The 17228-nt window shown below is 34.5% G+C and overlaps 2 protein-coding genes across 2 annotated transcripts; one reads left to right on the top strand and one right to left on the bottom strand.

Annotated features, from left to right (window-relative positions):
• Positions 1–1845: 1845 nt before the first annotated feature.
• Positions 1846–6999, top strand: LOC109007195 (ATP-dependent Clp protease proteolytic subunit 5, chloroplastic). Its single transcript, XM_035682742.1, has 9 exons — positions 1846–2358; positions 3508–3624; positions 3752–3866; positions 4086–4178; positions 4271–4316; positions 4424–4496; positions 5831–5865; positions 5961–6049; positions 6500–6999. The coding sequence occupies exons 1-9, from the start codon at positions 2222–2224 to the stop codon at positions 6719–6721; spliced, it is 927 nt and encodes a 308-aa protein (XP_035538635.1). The 5' UTR covers positions 1846–2221; the 3' UTR covers positions 6722–6999.
• A 2747-nt stretch (positions 7000–9746) lies between these two features.
• LOC109007208 (probable WRKY transcription factor 65) lies at positions 9747–11218 on the bottom strand. Its single transcript, XM_018986783.2, has 3 exons — positions 10902–11218; positions 10637–10786; positions 9747–10415 (listed from the first exon to the last, which is right to left on the bottom strand). The coding sequence occupies exons 1-3, from the start codon at positions 11012–11014 to the stop codon at positions 9848–9850; spliced, it is 831 nt and encodes a 276-aa protein (XP_018842328.1). The 5' UTR covers positions 11015–11218; the 3' UTR covers positions 9747–9847.
• Between the last annotated feature and the right edge of the window lie 6010 nt (positions 11219–17228).

Genomic DNA, 17228 nt, shown 5'->3' with positions numbered 1-17228 from the left:
TGGCTACGAGGATGAAGATCAAATATGATAAATATTGGGAGAATATTGAGGAGATAAATAGATTGCTATTTGTGGCTGTGATTCTTGACCCCCGAGTTAAGTTGGTTATTCTAGAATTTTGGGTAAATTCCGTCCTCGGGGCATTGAAAGCTGCAAAATTTATTAGATTGCTAAAAAGTAATATTGATGACTTATATAATCACTACAATAATAGTTGTCAGCCTTCATCCGCAGTTGGTAACTCCTCACATTCGAGGCCGACGGGATCTACAGTTTCCTCAGGTGATACTGATCCATCTGTAGGGGTTAGAGGCAATCGTATTATACAACAGTATCATCAACTCATGTCAACAAGAAATATTATGCATTGTACATCTGAGGTTGAACGATATTTTATGGAAACTGTTGAGGCACCTAGTGATGTATTTCAATTATTAACTTGGTGAAAAGTTAATTCCACCAAGTATCCAGTCCTTTCTCGTGTAGCCCGAGATGTGCTAGCCATTCCTGTCACTACAGTTGCCTCAGAGTCGGCATATGCTTATCGGAGTTCATTGTCACCGTCAACCGTGGATGCCCTCGTTTGCACACAGAATTGGATAAGTGAAACGCTCATTGGATTAGATACCATTGGTGTTGATGCCGAGAGCTATAACCTTGAGTCGGGTAAGTTTATATGCTTTTAAATGATGATTTAATTATTTTTAATGTTTCTAACTTCTACTTTTTATGATTTTATAGATCTAATTGTGAACCCTAACATAATTGCTGATAATTGAGAGTCTGGAACGGACGCTCCTTGAGAGTTTTGGTAAGAATCAAATTATACTTTTACCGTGTTCAATTTCTTATTATCAATTTTTTTTCATTTATTGATTGCAACTTTCTATCTTCATTTCAGGCATGACCAATGGAACAAAAAGCATTTGAGTGAAATCCATGTTTAATTTTTATGTAGTTATATTTCAAGGCTAAGTCAATGTTGTTATTACGTTATAAATGAGACTGTTATAACTTATGGCTACATCATACATGTTATTTACTTTTTAAACTATTGTATTTAAGGTTTTTTTTTTTATCTTTTTAGTATTTTTTTTATAGATTTGGACTTGGGCTTTGGTGATCATATTTATGTAGTTATATCTCGATCAAAGACGTGAGATAAGTACTCTTTAATTAGCTTGAAGTACTACTCTTTATTATATATTCCCCACCATATAATTTTGCCGTCCAAATACATTTTGATATGTTAGAAATATAGAGAAATAAATGGTCTGACTCTGAACGGAGATCGGAGCTTCAATTTGGAGGTCGGAGTTCCGAGTTCCGTTCGGAAGTCGGAGTTCCAATCGGAGGTCGGAGCTCCAACCTCTGATTGGAGTCGGACTCCGACCTCCGATCGGAGTCGGAGTCGGAGAGACAATTTGGCTCCGACTCTAGTCGGAGTCTGAGGTCTGAAACGACGACTCCGACGACGGAGTCGGAGATCACCCCTATAATATCTTATGATTAAATCATTTCTAGAATTTTTTATATGTAAAAACTGATGCTCAATTTTTGATAGGATATCATATTTGATTTATTTATAATTATAATATTTTCCTTATAATATATATATATATATATATATATGGAAAAAGAGGGCAAAAGAGTTGTAGATTTGGGGGGTGAGATGAGAATTTTGTGTTTTGTTTTGAAGTTTAAAATATTAAGTTTTAATATTATTATTGTTTTGGAATTTGAAAAAGATGTATTGGGATTTGAAAAAATTGAATTGTTTATTATATTTTGTATGGAGATTTAAAAAATATGTAATGATAAGATGAGATGAGATGAGAATTTTATATTTTATTTTTGCCCCAAACCTGCCCAAAATTAATGGGCAGAGAGATAATCTGAGGATGTTTACCCGTGAGGCTTGAATAGATCTCCTCCTTTTACAAGTTACAAACTCGAACACTATGCGTACAAGTGAGTGAGAGAGAGAGAGAGTGAGTGAGCGAGTAGGGGAGGGATATAGCGTGTGTAGTTCGCCGCCGAGCGCTTTGTCATTTTAGGCGGATAAGACTTGCTATCGATTTGCCTCCCGACGACATTGCCTTAGCCCACACTTCTCTGAAAGCAAACATCGATCGCTACTTGCCAGAAAAGCTCTCAAAATACCCCCCTCTTTACCCTTCCATTTGGATTTTGTAATAGCCCAATAGTTAAGGGAAGAAAAATGGCCCACACATGCGTTTCAACAGCCTCCGCCTCCTCTCTCAGATTCAACTCCCAAATCTTCTTCCCTAATGCTACCTCTGCCTCTCGCTCCGACCTTCTGAAGCTCTCTCTCCCCACTGACCCCTTTCGTTCCAGGTACTCGTTCTGCACCCTTGTTTTCCCAACGGTTTTTCCTTTTTCCTTTTTCCTTTCCTTTTGGTTGATGAGATGATGTTTGAAGATAAACAATTAAATAAAATTACTGATAAATTTTGTTCCTTCTTGTTCTTCTTCTTTTAAATGAAATTTTAAGGTCATTTTTTATTTATTTTTATTTTCCGTGAAATTATTTTCGTTTGGTGCTAAAAATTCTCATTCTTAGGATTTTTAAATATAACTGTGAACCTCGAGGAAATTATTAGTCAGCATTAAATTGGGAGCTTTTTACCTTTTTAGTTTCTTATCTAATTTTTGTATCTTTTTTCTGTCTATTTAAGCTTTAAGTTTTGGATTTGCCTTAGGTTCTGTTTGCTTCCTGCGAATAGTTTCACTCAAAGACGAAGAACTAGATAGGATCTTGAATTACTTGCTTGTACTTAGAGCTGAGGTGACGGCTGAATTGATTGTGTTAACGCGGTAGAGCTATTTAATTGGATTGGATAAGAATTTTCATTGTTTGGACAGTAGAAGGGCCACAGTTGGCTATAATTTCTGATTGGCTTCTTTCAAAAACTCGGAAAAAATGAAAAAAAGAAGTAATGAGATGATGATTGGTATCGTTGTTCTTGTGGTCTCTATGAAGATGAAATTTTTTCTTCCCATTGGCCAAGTGATTGTTTTTGGCTCAGTTGAGGGTATGCTTTTATCAAGCTTAAGTTGTTGAGACTTTTGGATAATTTTTTTTAATCTTCTTTTCTTTTTAATATATTCATTGAACCCCTAGGAGTTGGTTCAAGTGGTAAAGGCCTTGGTTTGGTGGTATACTCCCTCTAGGTCTAAGGTTCGAATTCTCTTGGGTGCAAACAATTTCTAGGGGCCATTGGATTGGGGGAATTCCCCTGGAATTATCCAAGGTGCACTTGCGGAAAAATCATTGTCGAGGGTCTGTGCACCCCTGAGATTAGTTAGGACTTTGTTCTCGGACACCTGGTGCCACTCAAAAAAGAAAAAATATATTCATTGATTGGTTTTCTTATTCCTTTCTGGCCAAAGCAAAGCTCGCGACAAAAGAATTATGTTTAATGTTTCTATTGGTTCATTTCTTTAGTGGTTAAAAATATTATTTTGTTTTTCTATGGTTTTCAGGAAATTAAGGAAGTTAGTTTTTAATGAAAAGAGCCTACAGAATTCTCCTGTGAAGGCTGTGTATTCTGGTGAGGCTTGGCCGCCAAGGAGTTCTCAGCTGGGGATTTGGTCCATAAGGTCGTTTTTGTCTGCAAATTTATGTATGATTATGAAATTTGTATCTATGTTAGGAATTCCCCCAATAAGTTGTTGTTCTTTCGTTTTTTATTTTGACTCATAGAAAATCTCCAAATATGATATTTAGGGATGACTTGCAAGTCCCATCATCTCCTTACTTCCCTGCATATGCGCAAGGCCAAGGGCCTCCCCCAATGGTGCAGGAGCGATTCCAGAGTGTTATAAGCCAGCTTTTTCAGCATGTAAGGGAGTAGGTTTGGGCTTTTGTGTTGGTTACTTTGGGTTGTGTATTTAAGTGCTTGTTATTCTCTATCAACTTTTGATATTCATCTTCCTCTTTTTAGATAGGCATCTCTCTTGTATACAACATGTGTTCTTGGACTACACATTTTAAACTTTTTAATGAAATTTTCTTACTTATGAAATAAACTTTTGATATTTTTGTTTAATTAAACTATTAGAGAATAATTCGTTGTGGTGGAGCTGTTGATGATGACATGGCAAACATAATAGTTGCTCAACTTCTGTATCTTGATGCCGTTGATCCTAACAAGGTTATCTCTCTCTCTCTCTCAATTTCCTACAAGTCAAGTATAATTGTGCAAGTGTTTAATTGGGTTAGTAAAGTTTCTGGTGTGATTAACAGGATATTGTCATGTATGTAAATTCTCCTGGAGGATCAGTTACCGCTGGTAATATATGTCTTGAATTGTGCATATTTCACAGCACTGTTGGTTTATTCAATTGAGCTTGTGGGTTGGCATTGCCTTATTGTCTGACTTGCTTTAAATTGACTTAGGTATGGCAATATTCGACACAATGAGGCATATCCGTCCTGATGTTTCCACTGTTTGTGTTGGACTGGCGGCTAGGTACAAGATTCAGCACTGCATCTCTCTCTCTCTCTCTCTCTCTCTTCCTCTCACTCAAATTTCTTGACCATGCGTAACTTCTATAGAAGTTTCACAGATGAACTTAAATAGAATAAAGGCACTTTTATGAGTAAGAAACTTTTTCTGATTAACACACACACACACACACAGAGTCTGTGCTTTTCCTTTCTGCGCAGATGTATATAGTTGTCTTGATTTGATTTGAGCTTAAGCATTATGTTTCTTTTTTTTTTCTCAGTTTTCTTGTTCTTTTTTTAATATTGTTGCTTGTTTGGACTTGAGGTAATACTTGGCATTTTCCAATTATGAAGCTTTTCTTTTGTGGAAGCCATATATATAGGTGAAGCAGCATGTATGATATAAGATTTTCTGTTGTAGAGACTGGAGATATGGAGCAGTGTGTTTGTTAAGATCCCATCTCTCTATGAAAACATGTATTCATTTGATGACAAGTCCTTGATGCAATCTCAGTGATAGTTCTTTTCTAATTTGATGGTTAGGTTGAGTTGTCTAGCATTAGTTCTTGTAATTATCAATAAAGAGAATCACTGGTGTTTGAAATGCCATTTGCCAATCTTGATTGCTGTGGAATAAGAATTAAGGTTCTGTTATGATATGCTAGAAGAAGATCCTCCAAATATGTACTTCGTAATACATTTGCATATGTTGCAAGACTATGCGATTGAACGACATTGGAGAGGGTGATGAAGGACTTTTTCTATGCTTGCTGTTGGTTATTTCCTGTTATAGATCCCCTTTAGTTTATGCTAAAATGGCTTCATGTTTCTACCCTGATCCTCACCCCTCTTTCCCCTCACCCACTTTTTCATTTAAGTTCCAGAAGGAGGTGGTTCTCTTTATGTATTTGTTTGGATGTTGAGATGAGATGAAAAATATGTGAATAATAGTGAAACAGTTTGTGAATAGTAGTGAAATGGTTTGAGTTAAGATGCTTTATGGGATTTTGGAAAATGAGAGAGAAAAAGTTAAATAAAAATATTATAAAGTTAAAATATTGTTATAATATAATTTTTGTTTTGGGATTTGAAAAAGTTGAATTAGTTTTTGTTTTTTGTTTGGAAGTTTGGGAAAGTTATAATGATTATATGAAAAAGTTGAAGATTTGAAATTGAAAAGTGTTTGTATTTAAGTGATGTTTGGGTGTTGAGATGAGATGAGATCTTCTCATCTCAACATCCAAACAAGCCCAGAAAAAATACACTTCTTAATGAGAAAACATTTTACTTTTCTTGTCTGCCAAACCAAAATGTTTATCATTAGTGACCAATGTTTCTTTGTTTTTCCATGTGCAGTATGGGAGCTTTCTTGCTTAGTGCTGGGACTAAAGGTAACTTATTCCTTTGACTTGTATTTTAGCATATTTGGAAGTTATGTTTCTTGGATTTTCTAAACATTAGACCCTTTTCTCCCTCATTTCTGAAGGAAAAAGGTACAGTTTGCCAAACTCAAGGATAATGATCCATCAGCCTCTTGGTGGAGCTCAAGGTGGGCAAACCGACATAGATATTCAGGTGTGCTTGTTTTCTGAACCTTCTGTCTATGGAGTATGGCTAGAACTCTGAACTTCTCCTCTCCCCCCCCCCCAAAAAAAAATCAGTAGCATCTTTATGCCTAACATCTCAGAGTGTTAGCATGTTATAATGTCTGTATTATTTGAGGTAATTGAGGCTTTACGCATTCTGTCAAACTTCCAACAATAGTTTGACCCTTATCCACCATTTGGTGGGCATAGAGATTTCTTCTTTCCTTGAAATTTCAATTATCAACTCAATTAGATTTGGTTCTTGTGAGAGCTCAAATGATAAAGAATTGGAAGGAATGGAAATCCGTGTCACAAAATTAATGCCCGGGACTGTTTATTGCTATAACTGAATTTTCTGTTTATTTAGTTATCATGTTTACCTGTCCCTGTCCTTGTGCATTTTTATAAACAAAACCCTAATAAGAGACATGGTTCTCAGGCAAACGAAATGCTACATCATAAAGCTAATCTTAATGGGTACCTCTCCTACCACACTGGTCAAAGTCTGGAGCAGATTAATCAGGATACTGACCGCGACTTCTTCATGAGTGCAAAAGAAGCCAAGGAATATGGGCTTATAGATGGTGTCATCATGAATCCTCTCAAAGCTCTCCAGCCACTGGCAACTACATTAGAGACTAAAGACGAGTCTGTTGTGTGACCTCTTGATTGACCGGCGCAGTGGATGAAGTGGCATATGGATGAGTTAAATGGGGAAATAGACATTCTCTCAGTGTGTCTGAGTTCTTATAAGTTCGCAATGCTTGATTATCTGTGTAGTACAGAATTAAGAACCCTGAAATTTTGCTGTTGGTTGCACCTGAACTGAAACTTTTGACAAATAGATCGAATTCTAGATATGCAGTTTGCCTTTAAGAATCTAATCTCTGTGATAGCGATTTATTGTTACTTCTTTATAACGGATCTTTTCACTTTGCATATACTTCTCATATAACTTAGAAGCTAAACATGATTATACTCTGTCTCTCGCTCTCTCTCTCTCTCTCTCATGCAAGCACACGCACATTTTCTACAGGTTACAATTTCTTCAGATAAAATTTTTGGTGGTGTATGGTTATATTTCGGATTCATTTCTTGATTTGAAGGAATAATCTTTGGCCATGGTTTGACATTCCATGTCAATTTAAGTATTCAATTGAGCTTTCTAGTGCATATGAAATGTGCCCTCTATAAATTTTCCATTAGCAACTGGCCGTCGTGCCCGCTTATTTTGCCTAGTATCGAACTTAGCCATTCAACCTGCCTCTCTTTTTGAATTAAGGGACAGTCTCCCTAAACGCTAGTCTTTGCCCATTTCAGCCTGCAATGGTTGGTATCTTTTATATGCGGGGAAAAATAAACACTGCACCCTCAAATTGTTAAAGATCGCACTTTACACTCTAAATTATTAAAACTGATTCCTTACACCCTCAAAAGTACAAAAAAATGGGCACATTGTGTACCCTTTATTAAGATTTGATGGTCAAGATCGTATTACATCATCTATTGATCAAGATTGTGTAATGTCATCTATTTCTCTTCCATCTCATGAACCATAAACATCAGGGTGCAAAGTATTAGTTTTTGGGTGGCTCTACAGCCACTAATAAGAGCTCCCGCTAGTGCATTTTATGTGTTTTTTTTTATATAAATTTTTTAATATTTTTAAATATATTTTTTTAAAAAATTCATAATATTATTAAAAAATATTTTCTTAATCACGAAATAAAAAAAATAAAAAAATTCCAACCAGATCCTCGAGCAGAAAAACTATCATTTTCCTTAATTTTTAACAATTTGAAAGTGTAATATGTTAGTTTTGACAATTTAATATACAAAATATAAAATTTTTAGAGTAATGCTAAAGAGAATCCACTATAACAGTACACATTTTGTACTCACTGCGTGACTACTTTTAGTTGATTGTTTCCAACATTTATTTGAAAAGATGTATGGTCTAAATGATGTCACATTATATGTACAAAATGAATACTCCTAATAGTGATTTCTATTTATATTTATTCAAATTTTTAATGTTTTAAGGGTAGAATAGAGTACTTTTCTTCCTACTAATGTTCAAAGCACGTGTCGAAGAAATCCGACTAAAGATATTCATATATTGACAAAATAGCTCGTTTTTGGATTCTTATGTCTAGGGGTGTCAATATGTCACACGACCCATTAACCCAACACGAACACGACACGATAAAAGCGGGTTAGGGTTTACTCTTAACGGGTTCGGGTCAAAACGGGTTGACCCGTTAAGACACGATAGCTTAACGGGTTGATAACGGGTCAACCCGTTATGACCCGTTATAACCTGTTATGACCCGTTAAGAAAGTTAAAATTACAATTATACCCTTATACCTAAAAAATAAAATTGTTGAGATTTTAATTTAGATATTTTTATTGTTTAGATTGTAATTTTGGACTTATAGTTAGTTTTATATTTTGTATAGATATTGTGATTTTAACATTTATATAAAATTATGCTAAACTTAACTAGATTAAAGAGGTTAATTTTGGATTTGTTTCAATCCATTTACATAAATAGGTCAAAACGGGTTGACACGACACGACCCGTTATGTTATTGGGTCGTGTTAGGGTTTGAGATTTTGACACGATAAGCTTAACGGGTCGGGTTAGGGTTGACCTATATAGTATAATATACATGTCTTGACACGACACGAACACGACCCGTTAACACGATTTGACACCCCTACTTATGTCAAGTGTTCTGTGCCGATAGACTTCAAAGAAAGAAAAGGGGGTGGCTGTGATTTTGGCACCATGTGGAGGGGAATCTGTAAACTGCCAAAACACCTAGAAGCAGAAACTGCCATTAGGGTAAGAATTGGCAGAAGAGAAACATCTTCGACTACGAGTATAAATGAAATATCTCTTTCAAAAATCAACCACTCCAAGAAAAACTAGGAAAAAAGTACCCTTTTTTTTTCCTCACAGACAAACAAGCTGATAGATCAAACGTGGCAGAGTATGGGGCCAGGAAAATTTTCCCGCTATGAAACTATGGTGAGGAAGAAGGTGGAGAGGCAACGAGAGTGTTTACATCTTGCACAGTTGCACCTCAGAATTTGCACTGGACAAAACGTATTTGAAGAGATTGGAGTTCCAATCATGGCTTTGGGAGAGTAGGGCTTGTATTTGTTGGGTGATGTCGTTGATTAGCCAATCCCCGTGACACATAGCATAGGGATCGGTGATGGCTTTGTGAAGTGAGATGAGCAGAGCACCGACTCGCAAGCCTCGTGTCATCAATCAATTCATCTCACGGAAAATGATATACTAATAACCCAATTACAATAAAAAAAATATATATTTTTATGTGTACTTTGAACAGTTGTATGGACAATACTTTTGAATTAAAGTTAAAAAAAAAAATCGATATGAAGTTGTAGAGCAGTTGCATCATTTCATCTCACTCTCACATGGTACTACCGGGTGAAAAGATAACGTCTATCCACTTTGCTCGTGCTAAAGTGATATAACTTTCTCTCACTTTGTGAATCCGAGAGAGATAGAGAGTTTTACTCTGGAGTGGGTATATCATATAACATAATAAAAGGTTGTAAACAGTTAATACTCGTTTGGATAACGAAAGTTCTATCTCATTTTTATTATAATTTTTAATTTTTTTTATATAAAATATAATAAATAATTTAATTTTTTTAAAATTTAAAATAATAATAATATTTTATTCAATTTTCAACTTTCGTTTACAATCATCCCATCCCATCTTATCTTGCTACAATTAACAACCTTGATCACGAAGGTACAGCATGGATACTTTCCTCGGAGAAATTGCTCCTCATGAAACTTATGAATGATGAATATGTGGGTAGTTCTTCAAGCTCATCAAAGAAATCATTTTCTTCTGAGATCGCTGTGGAGAAAGTCATGAGCTGTGAATAACACAAGGGCTCTTCATCCAAGAGGAGACCCATTGTTTCATGGGATTTTTCTAGGTGCACTGTGAAAGGGTCCTCTCCTTGGTTAGCGATTATATCCTGGGAACTGCTTATGGGGGAATATTGTATGTATTGGAAATGATTTTCACCTGGATCGGCCTTTTCTCTTGTGGTCATAGTGGGTTCGTTTAGTTTTTCTTCCTCTTGCTGTTCCTGTTTTGGGGGTTCTGGGAGATCATCTTCAGTAGTGGAAATGTTTTGGGGTTCTTTTGGTGGTTGGATCAGGTTGGTGTCAGAGATATTAGGACCTGGATGGTTATGGCTAGAGGTGTAGGTGATGATGAGCATTGAAGCATCTGTTCTGCATCTCTCTACTTGTTTTTTGGCTGAACAACCCTTTGTTGTGCTGCACCTATAATAGCCCCTGCAAAAAAGTTTCAGGTAAAAAAAATTTGAGAATTGTAGATGAGGCTCAGTAATTAAGAAAGAGTCTTCTGAGTCATTTTTGGTAAAAATTTAAGGTTATAGAAGAAAAGAAAGTAATCTTCTCTCTTTTGAGATCTGAAGTTCTTGATCAATTGAAAGAAAAAGAAAGTGATGACAGTACTGAGTGCATGATCAAGCTAAAGTAGTAATGCAAACAACCTTGGATAAGGAGATCCTTTAATAGGTTTTTGCCCATATTTTCTCCAAGACCAAAAATCAGAAGGCGGCCCTTCATTCTTTAGTTTCCCAACATGATTTGCTCCAATCTTCACTGTAACAACATTCTTCTGAACAACCAGCTTTCTGCAACTGTACACAAACAAATATTAGAAAAATGCCAAATAAAATTAGGCATGAAGTGTAAAAATAAATCACATGAAAAACCAAAAAATAGAATCTTCCCCTTTAAGTTACTGCAACTGACCTTCTTTTGGATGTCTCCTGAGTTTCTGGTTTGAGTTCTTTTGAAATCTCCTTGTCTGGGTTTAGTGAGAGAGAACCATCCATGACTGCACGTTGCTTCCGCTTGATCTCCATGATCTTATTTTTATGAAGCCAATAATCTTAGGAGACAGAGAGGGAGTTGTTACAAGATCAAGCCGCAGAAGTACTAATAAAGCAGCCAAAGAGATGAAGATCAGAGCTGTAATTGATTAGAAAGGAGGAGAGAAAGAGTAAGGAGGAGGACAGACAAGAAATGTCATGCCCAAGTTGCTTTCTTTCTGTTCCTTCATTTAATATAAAGGATAGGAACCACTATGCATATATCACCCTCCCCACCCCACCCCCACAAATATAATAGAGTTTTGCTATACAACCTCCACCACACTCCACACTTTATATTTTTTTAAATTTTTTAAATTTTTAATATTTTTTTTAAATTTTTTTTGAATTTATTTTTTTTAAATTATTTTAAATTTTTTATTCATTATTTATATAATAAATATTTAATAAAAGAAAAAAAAACTTTGCTACACAACCTCCACCACACTCCACACTCTACACTTTTTTAAATTTTTTAAATTTTTAATATTTTTTTAAAATTTTTTTTTCAGTTTATTCTTTTTAAATTATTTATTCATTATTTATATAATAAATATTTAATAAAAGAAAAAAAATAATAAAAATTAAAAATAATGTGAAGTGTAGAGGTTATATGAATAGTAAGAAGTTGAGTAGATTTTTTGAATATAATAAACCATGATTCCGTACACCGCTGGTCTGATACAACTTGTATGCAAAGAGATATTTCCATGCAACAACATGCTGGTCCCAGATCCATTTATTTGTCTGCATGGCACTGTTGTGGGTCCCTACCCTACTTCGATTCACAATTTACAGTTGCCACGTGGATGTTATCATGCCCAGGGTACCAAGACAGAACTGCCTCAACCAAACCAAATGCATACAAACGCGTGGGAGCTTCCAAAACACAGATGGGTTTGAAACACTTTCTCCACGTGCAAATTTTATAAAAATAAACAAATAAATTAATGGTAATTTTTTATGATATTATAAAATTATTATTTTAATAAAATATATTTAATATGTCATATAAAATCATATTAATTTATAATATATATTTTTTATAATTATAACACTTGCATTAATGCAATTCCATGATCAGGATTGCCGTATATGGTGGGGTGAGTATATCGAAGGGACACATTTTAACTACTTTTTTATTGTTGTGGTTGGTTGGAATCTTTTTCTGAATATTCGTTGAGCAGGACCCAAATCCAATTGTCCCCAAGTTCGCTTGGGTGCACTTGGCGGTGATCAAAACAACCCTCTCAGAGAGTGCCAAAGATATAACGGGCTATTAAACAGTTTGGGCTGTTTGTTGGTTATCACACCATGGGCTTATTTGCTAGAATAGAAGAAGCCAGCCGACCAAATCAAGTTTTGAATAAGCTCTGAGTAGGGGTGGGCAGTGGAGTCCCGCCTCCACCCTGCACTCTTTTAATTTTTAATTTTTAATATTTATATAAGTAATTTATATAAATATATTATATATAAATATATACAATTTATTAAAAACTTAAATTTAACTTTAAGTTAATAGATTATATTTACTTCCTAGGCAAACCATTATATAGGAGGCATTTAAGTCTCACATTGCTTAAATATCACTATTGTATTGCCTTGATCTCCTATATAATGGTTGGCCTAGGAGGCCAAGGCAATCCAAAATATAACTCTAATGAGTTTGTATTTTTTTTAATATATAAATTTCAATTTATACTTTAAATTATATTATAATTTGAATTTAAAAATATTTTTAAACTAAAAAAAAAAATTTAGACAATAGGTTGAGTAGGGGGTGGGGTGCGGTTTCTACCCCCCTCCCCACGGTAGCGGGGTGGGGGGCGGGGTATGAAACCCCTCCACCCGCATGGTGCGAGGTGGGGGGCTGGAGGGGGTGCCCCCGCCCCGCACCATGTGGGTGGCACCCCTAGCTCTGAGTACTTCTGGTTACAATCTCGTGGTACACAAATTCTGCACACTAATGGCAGTTGAAGCTCGATTGGCATTTCAATTGATTCCCTCCTTAATCCTGTTTGAAAATACAATTATTCTCAAATATTTTATTATTATTTACAAACTACTCACTACTATTTATAAATTATTTAAGATAGTCTTAGCATCCAAACATAGGGTTAGTTATTTGCAAATATATAGGTACCTTGACCCTTCCATATTTTTTTTAAGAGTAATGCTACATAATCGTGAAATATAGAAGTGTCGTGCATTCGCTTTAAAAAATAATGGGGTCTATTATTAAAAAAATTAATTTTTTTTTTCATGCAGATTCTGTATTTATTTATTTATTTTAAAGTGATTGCACGATACTTGCACACTTACGACTGTAACTATCATTTATCTTTTTTTAGCAAGGGATTGATTTGTATTGCCTATATAAAAGTTGAAGTAATGTTTCGCAAAAGAATGACTCACATCGTCAATTATTTTCATAAATTTCATTATTCAGTTATTCTATTGTATGAATATATAAAAGTTGAATCCTAACGTTAGGACTAATTATATATATTTGGAAAGATTGAAGTATTGTAGACTCAATAACATTAAAAGTTACTCGTGGGCAACGTGTATCCCAACATTAAATATAGTGAGATGACATTTTATATCTATATTTTTCTCAAAATTATTGGAAATATTTGGATAAAAAAATTCTAAAGAATTCTAATCGGACTGTGGTTAATTTCCTAATAGCCTTCTTTAGTTTGATGTGTTGTGGGATGGAATTTATTTGGAGAGGTTTTGTCGAGCCTAATTGCGGACAAGCTTCGCTTCTGACTGGTTGGTTGATGTTGGGCGTTTAACAACCCCCAATGATTATAAGACACATAAAAAGTTTTATACTAGACACTAAAATTGGTCTTATATGATTATTCTAAGAAGAGGATTGCTACATAGTAGTCACTGTAGTTGTGCACACATTACACACTACGTGACTGCTTCTAGTCCATTTGTTTTTTTTGTTGCTACAAAACGCACAGACGGCTACCCCCTCTCTCTCATCCCTCATACTCTCTCATCAACGACTCTACGACTCTCTCTCATAAGCTCTCTTTCAAACCATAATAATTTCGAATTTAGGAGATGAATGTTGTAGGGTGTTTTTCGTCATTTTATTTATGCCATGTTGGGTGTGCAGCGGCTACTCCCACTACAGTGACTTCTCCCTAGATTTTTTCTTTCAAGAAAAGTCATTTTTCAGGTTTGGAAATGTGAGAAGTCAGAACATACGAACTTCATCTTCTTCTTCGAACCAGTCTGTCGTCGCACCAAAATCAAACCACCGCCACACCAAACTAGGTCCATCGCTGCCACAACCGAAAAATGTTGTCGCACCACTAAGCTCAGCTCTTTCTCTCCCTCGAAGCTCTATCTCCCATCACAACCTTGGCCCACCACAACAGCTGATGTCCACCATAGCAGTCGTCATCGTCAACAAAGGTCATCACCGTCTCTTTCACCACTCCATGGTTTGATTTTTGCACTGATTTCTCATTGATTTTTTTATTCTCCATGGGATAATTTGCACTGATTGATGTAAATTACATTGATTTGGCTGACATGTTTAATCTTTTGGAGTCTCCTCCAATCGTGGACTTCAAGTTCGTGGACAAGTAGGGGAACAAAGCAAAGTGCTATTCGATCCCTTCCACTTGACGTCTTATGATAAAAAAAATTTTATTTTTTTATTTTTACAGAGATCAGATACCAAAAAAAAAAAAAAATATTACAAAACCAACCTCAATGAAATGCTATAAAGGACTGGCCACCACTAACTATCATTTAAATAAATTTAAGTAAAATACCTGTTTTAGCAATAGAAAACTAATATCACTACAAATAAAGTATTATTTTCATAATTCTAGAATTAAAAATAAGATTAGAGCTCCCATAACACGGTTTTGAGTATTACGTCGGCGGCGGCTTCGACAGTTTTGAATGAGGAGAGTCATGAGTGAGGAGGGTCACAAGATTTCCGGTCTAGTCCGGGGACGGAGAAAGGGGGGTGGTTTTCGTGTGAGAGGATGAGAGACGGGGGAGCGGGAAGAGGGAAAGGGGGAGAGGGCTTTCGTGCAAGGGCTTTCATACTGTTCATCTAAGTTACAGGCACACAGGAACTAAGGTGGGAAAAGCCTATTTGTCATTCACTAATTAGAGGATTGTTGTTTGGAGTTTATTAAACGGGCCAGTCAAAAGATTTTCATACCGACATACATGATACACATTTTAGGCTGACAACGGGTGGAAACAAACATTCCCACCTTTGAACTTCTTTTGATAAGACCGAAGAACACTTGTCACAGTTGAAATTGTTAGGATTTAAGGGAGAAAGAGACATGCTTCTAGAAGGCTTTCTATTTAAATACTCAAATAACTGACATAGTTTTCATTTAATTTATTTATCCTTTTTATACTTAAGTTTTAAATTCTTATTTAAATTAAAATAATACTAGCTATAAGTCGGTGTAAATTACACATGCTCCATCCTGTTAACATGTTATGATTTGATTTATAAGAAGCTTTAATTTTTCTTATAAATTAAATCATAACACGTCAATAGTATAGAAGGCGTTTCCTTCATTTGTAAATATAATTTCTATATATATATATATATATATTATTTATAATACGCTGAGTTAAAATAATTAAAACCATAAGCAGGGCAGGTAGCTAAAAGAATGACGACATTAAAGAGTCAAATATGTTGGGCAGATCTTTATTCTACAACTTGCCCAATAAATAACAGAAGAAACAATAAATTATTTAAAAAAAAAAGTTTATCAAATACACGAACGATCCCCCAACCCAATAGAGCTATAACGAAATGGGGTTCAATGATTGCGACCAAGGCCGCAATTATCCTGAAATAAATAAAAATAAAATAAAATAAAAAGGCTGCAATTATCCCACCAAGTCCTAACAAAACAAAACAAAACAAGCTGACGTCTTCACATTGATACATACATATCAGAAACTTCATGGAAAGCAAGTACTCTATACAACAACTCCATCGGATATTGGCTATGAAAATAGGCAACTGGTCAAACTATTCCACCGTAGATTTAATATTATGTTTTAATATTATTATTATTTTAAGATTTAAAAAAATTAAATTATTTATTATATTTTGTGTTGAAATTTAAAAATTTTATAATAATAAATTGAGATGAATTTAGTAACCAAACGAAACCTCAAGAATACTATTAAAAATAAAGATAAATAAATAAAAAATTATTAAAAAGGAGCACAAAAATAATGATAAAATAGTGAGGCAGTGGCTCATTGTTGAGGAGATAAAGTATAAACACCAAGTGCATGCCACATAATACAACATGCTGATCGATCAGCAATAAATCTAAAACGTTTGAGTCAATGGGTTTGGACCTAATTTATGAGAATTTTCATTCAATATGATATTTATTATTTTGGGTTCGGACCTAATTAATTGCCTGATGTTATATTAACTAACTCTTATGAAAATTTTCAATGTGGGACTTAATTATTTTTGTGTGTCGACCAAATTGTGTCTCATGTTAAATTAACTAACTCCTATGAAATGTTTTCAATGTGGGATTTAACTATGTTTAATTCACACGTACGTGTGCCAAGTTTAAGTGGATAAAAATTTAATGTCAAAATATCATGAGTTGTCGGCTTCCATATCTACAATTACAAATATTAATTTGTTTTTGATAGATTTAAAATATTAATTGAGCTTTACTACTCATTATCTTCACACATCAAACACCACATTTTATTTATTTATTTATTATTTTTAAATTTTTTATTCTTCTTAAACTTATTGAATCATTATACTCATTATTTTTATACCACATATTTCGTAAGTAAAAAAAATAAAAAAAAATGTGATATATGATGTGTAGTATATAAAGATGATGAAAAAAAAATTTCATTAATAATGCTAGGATTTTTAATTTTGGTATCCTCCTTACCAACCGTACAACTTGGTTGCACTTTAAAGTAGATATTTAATAATGCTAGGATTTTTAAGTTTTGGTTTTTTGGTCAGATAACTTAAGTAGGTACATCAAAGCAAGGAAGAATTCCACGTCTTAAACATCAACTGAGGACGTGGGAACCACCCATATTCTGCAAACCATATAGTTGTTATATATATATATATATATATATATATATAGACCTCAATGTTGCATGTTTCTTTTCTGCCAAGCGAATAGGCAGTTTGAGT

The sequence above is a fragment of the Juglans regia genome, chromosome 11, assembly GCF_001411555.2.
Source record: "Juglans regia cultivar Chandler chromosome 11, Walnut 2.0, whole genome shotgun sequence".
Classification (NCBI taxonomy): domain Eukaryota; kingdom Viridiplantae; phylum Streptophyta; class Magnoliopsida; order Fagales; family Juglandaceae; genus Juglans; species Juglans regia.
This window is presented reverse-complemented; position numbering and strand designations above follow the sequence as displayed.

Excerpts from the sequence above, each read along its gene's own strand:
- LOC109007195 (XM_035682742.1), top strand. The coding sequence starts at position 2,222 with ATGGCCCACACATGCGTTTCAACAGCCTCCGCCTCCTCTCTCAGATTC. Across the intron at positions 4,317-4,423 it reads TGGAGGATCAGTTACCGCTG|GTATGGCAATATTCGACACA; the intron begins GTAATATATGTC and ends AAATTGACTTAG. Across the intron at positions 4,497-5,830 it reads TGTGTTGGACTGGCGGCTAG|TATGGGAGCTTTCTTGCTTA; the intron begins GTACAAGATTCA and ends TTCCATGTGCAG.
- LOC109007208 (XM_018986783.2), bottom strand. The coding sequence starts at position 11,014 with ATGGAGATCAAGCGGAAGCAACGTGCAGTCATGGATGGTTCTCTCTCA. Across the intron at positions 10,787-10,901 it reads CAGGAGACATCCAAAAGAAG|TTGCAGAAAGCTGGTTGTTC; the intron begins GTCAGTTGCAGT and ends GTTTGTGTACAG. Across the intron at positions 10,416-10,636 it reads AAAGGATCTCCTTATCCAAG|GGGCTATTATAGGTGCAGCA; the intron begins GTTGTTTGCATT and ends ACTTTTTTGCAG.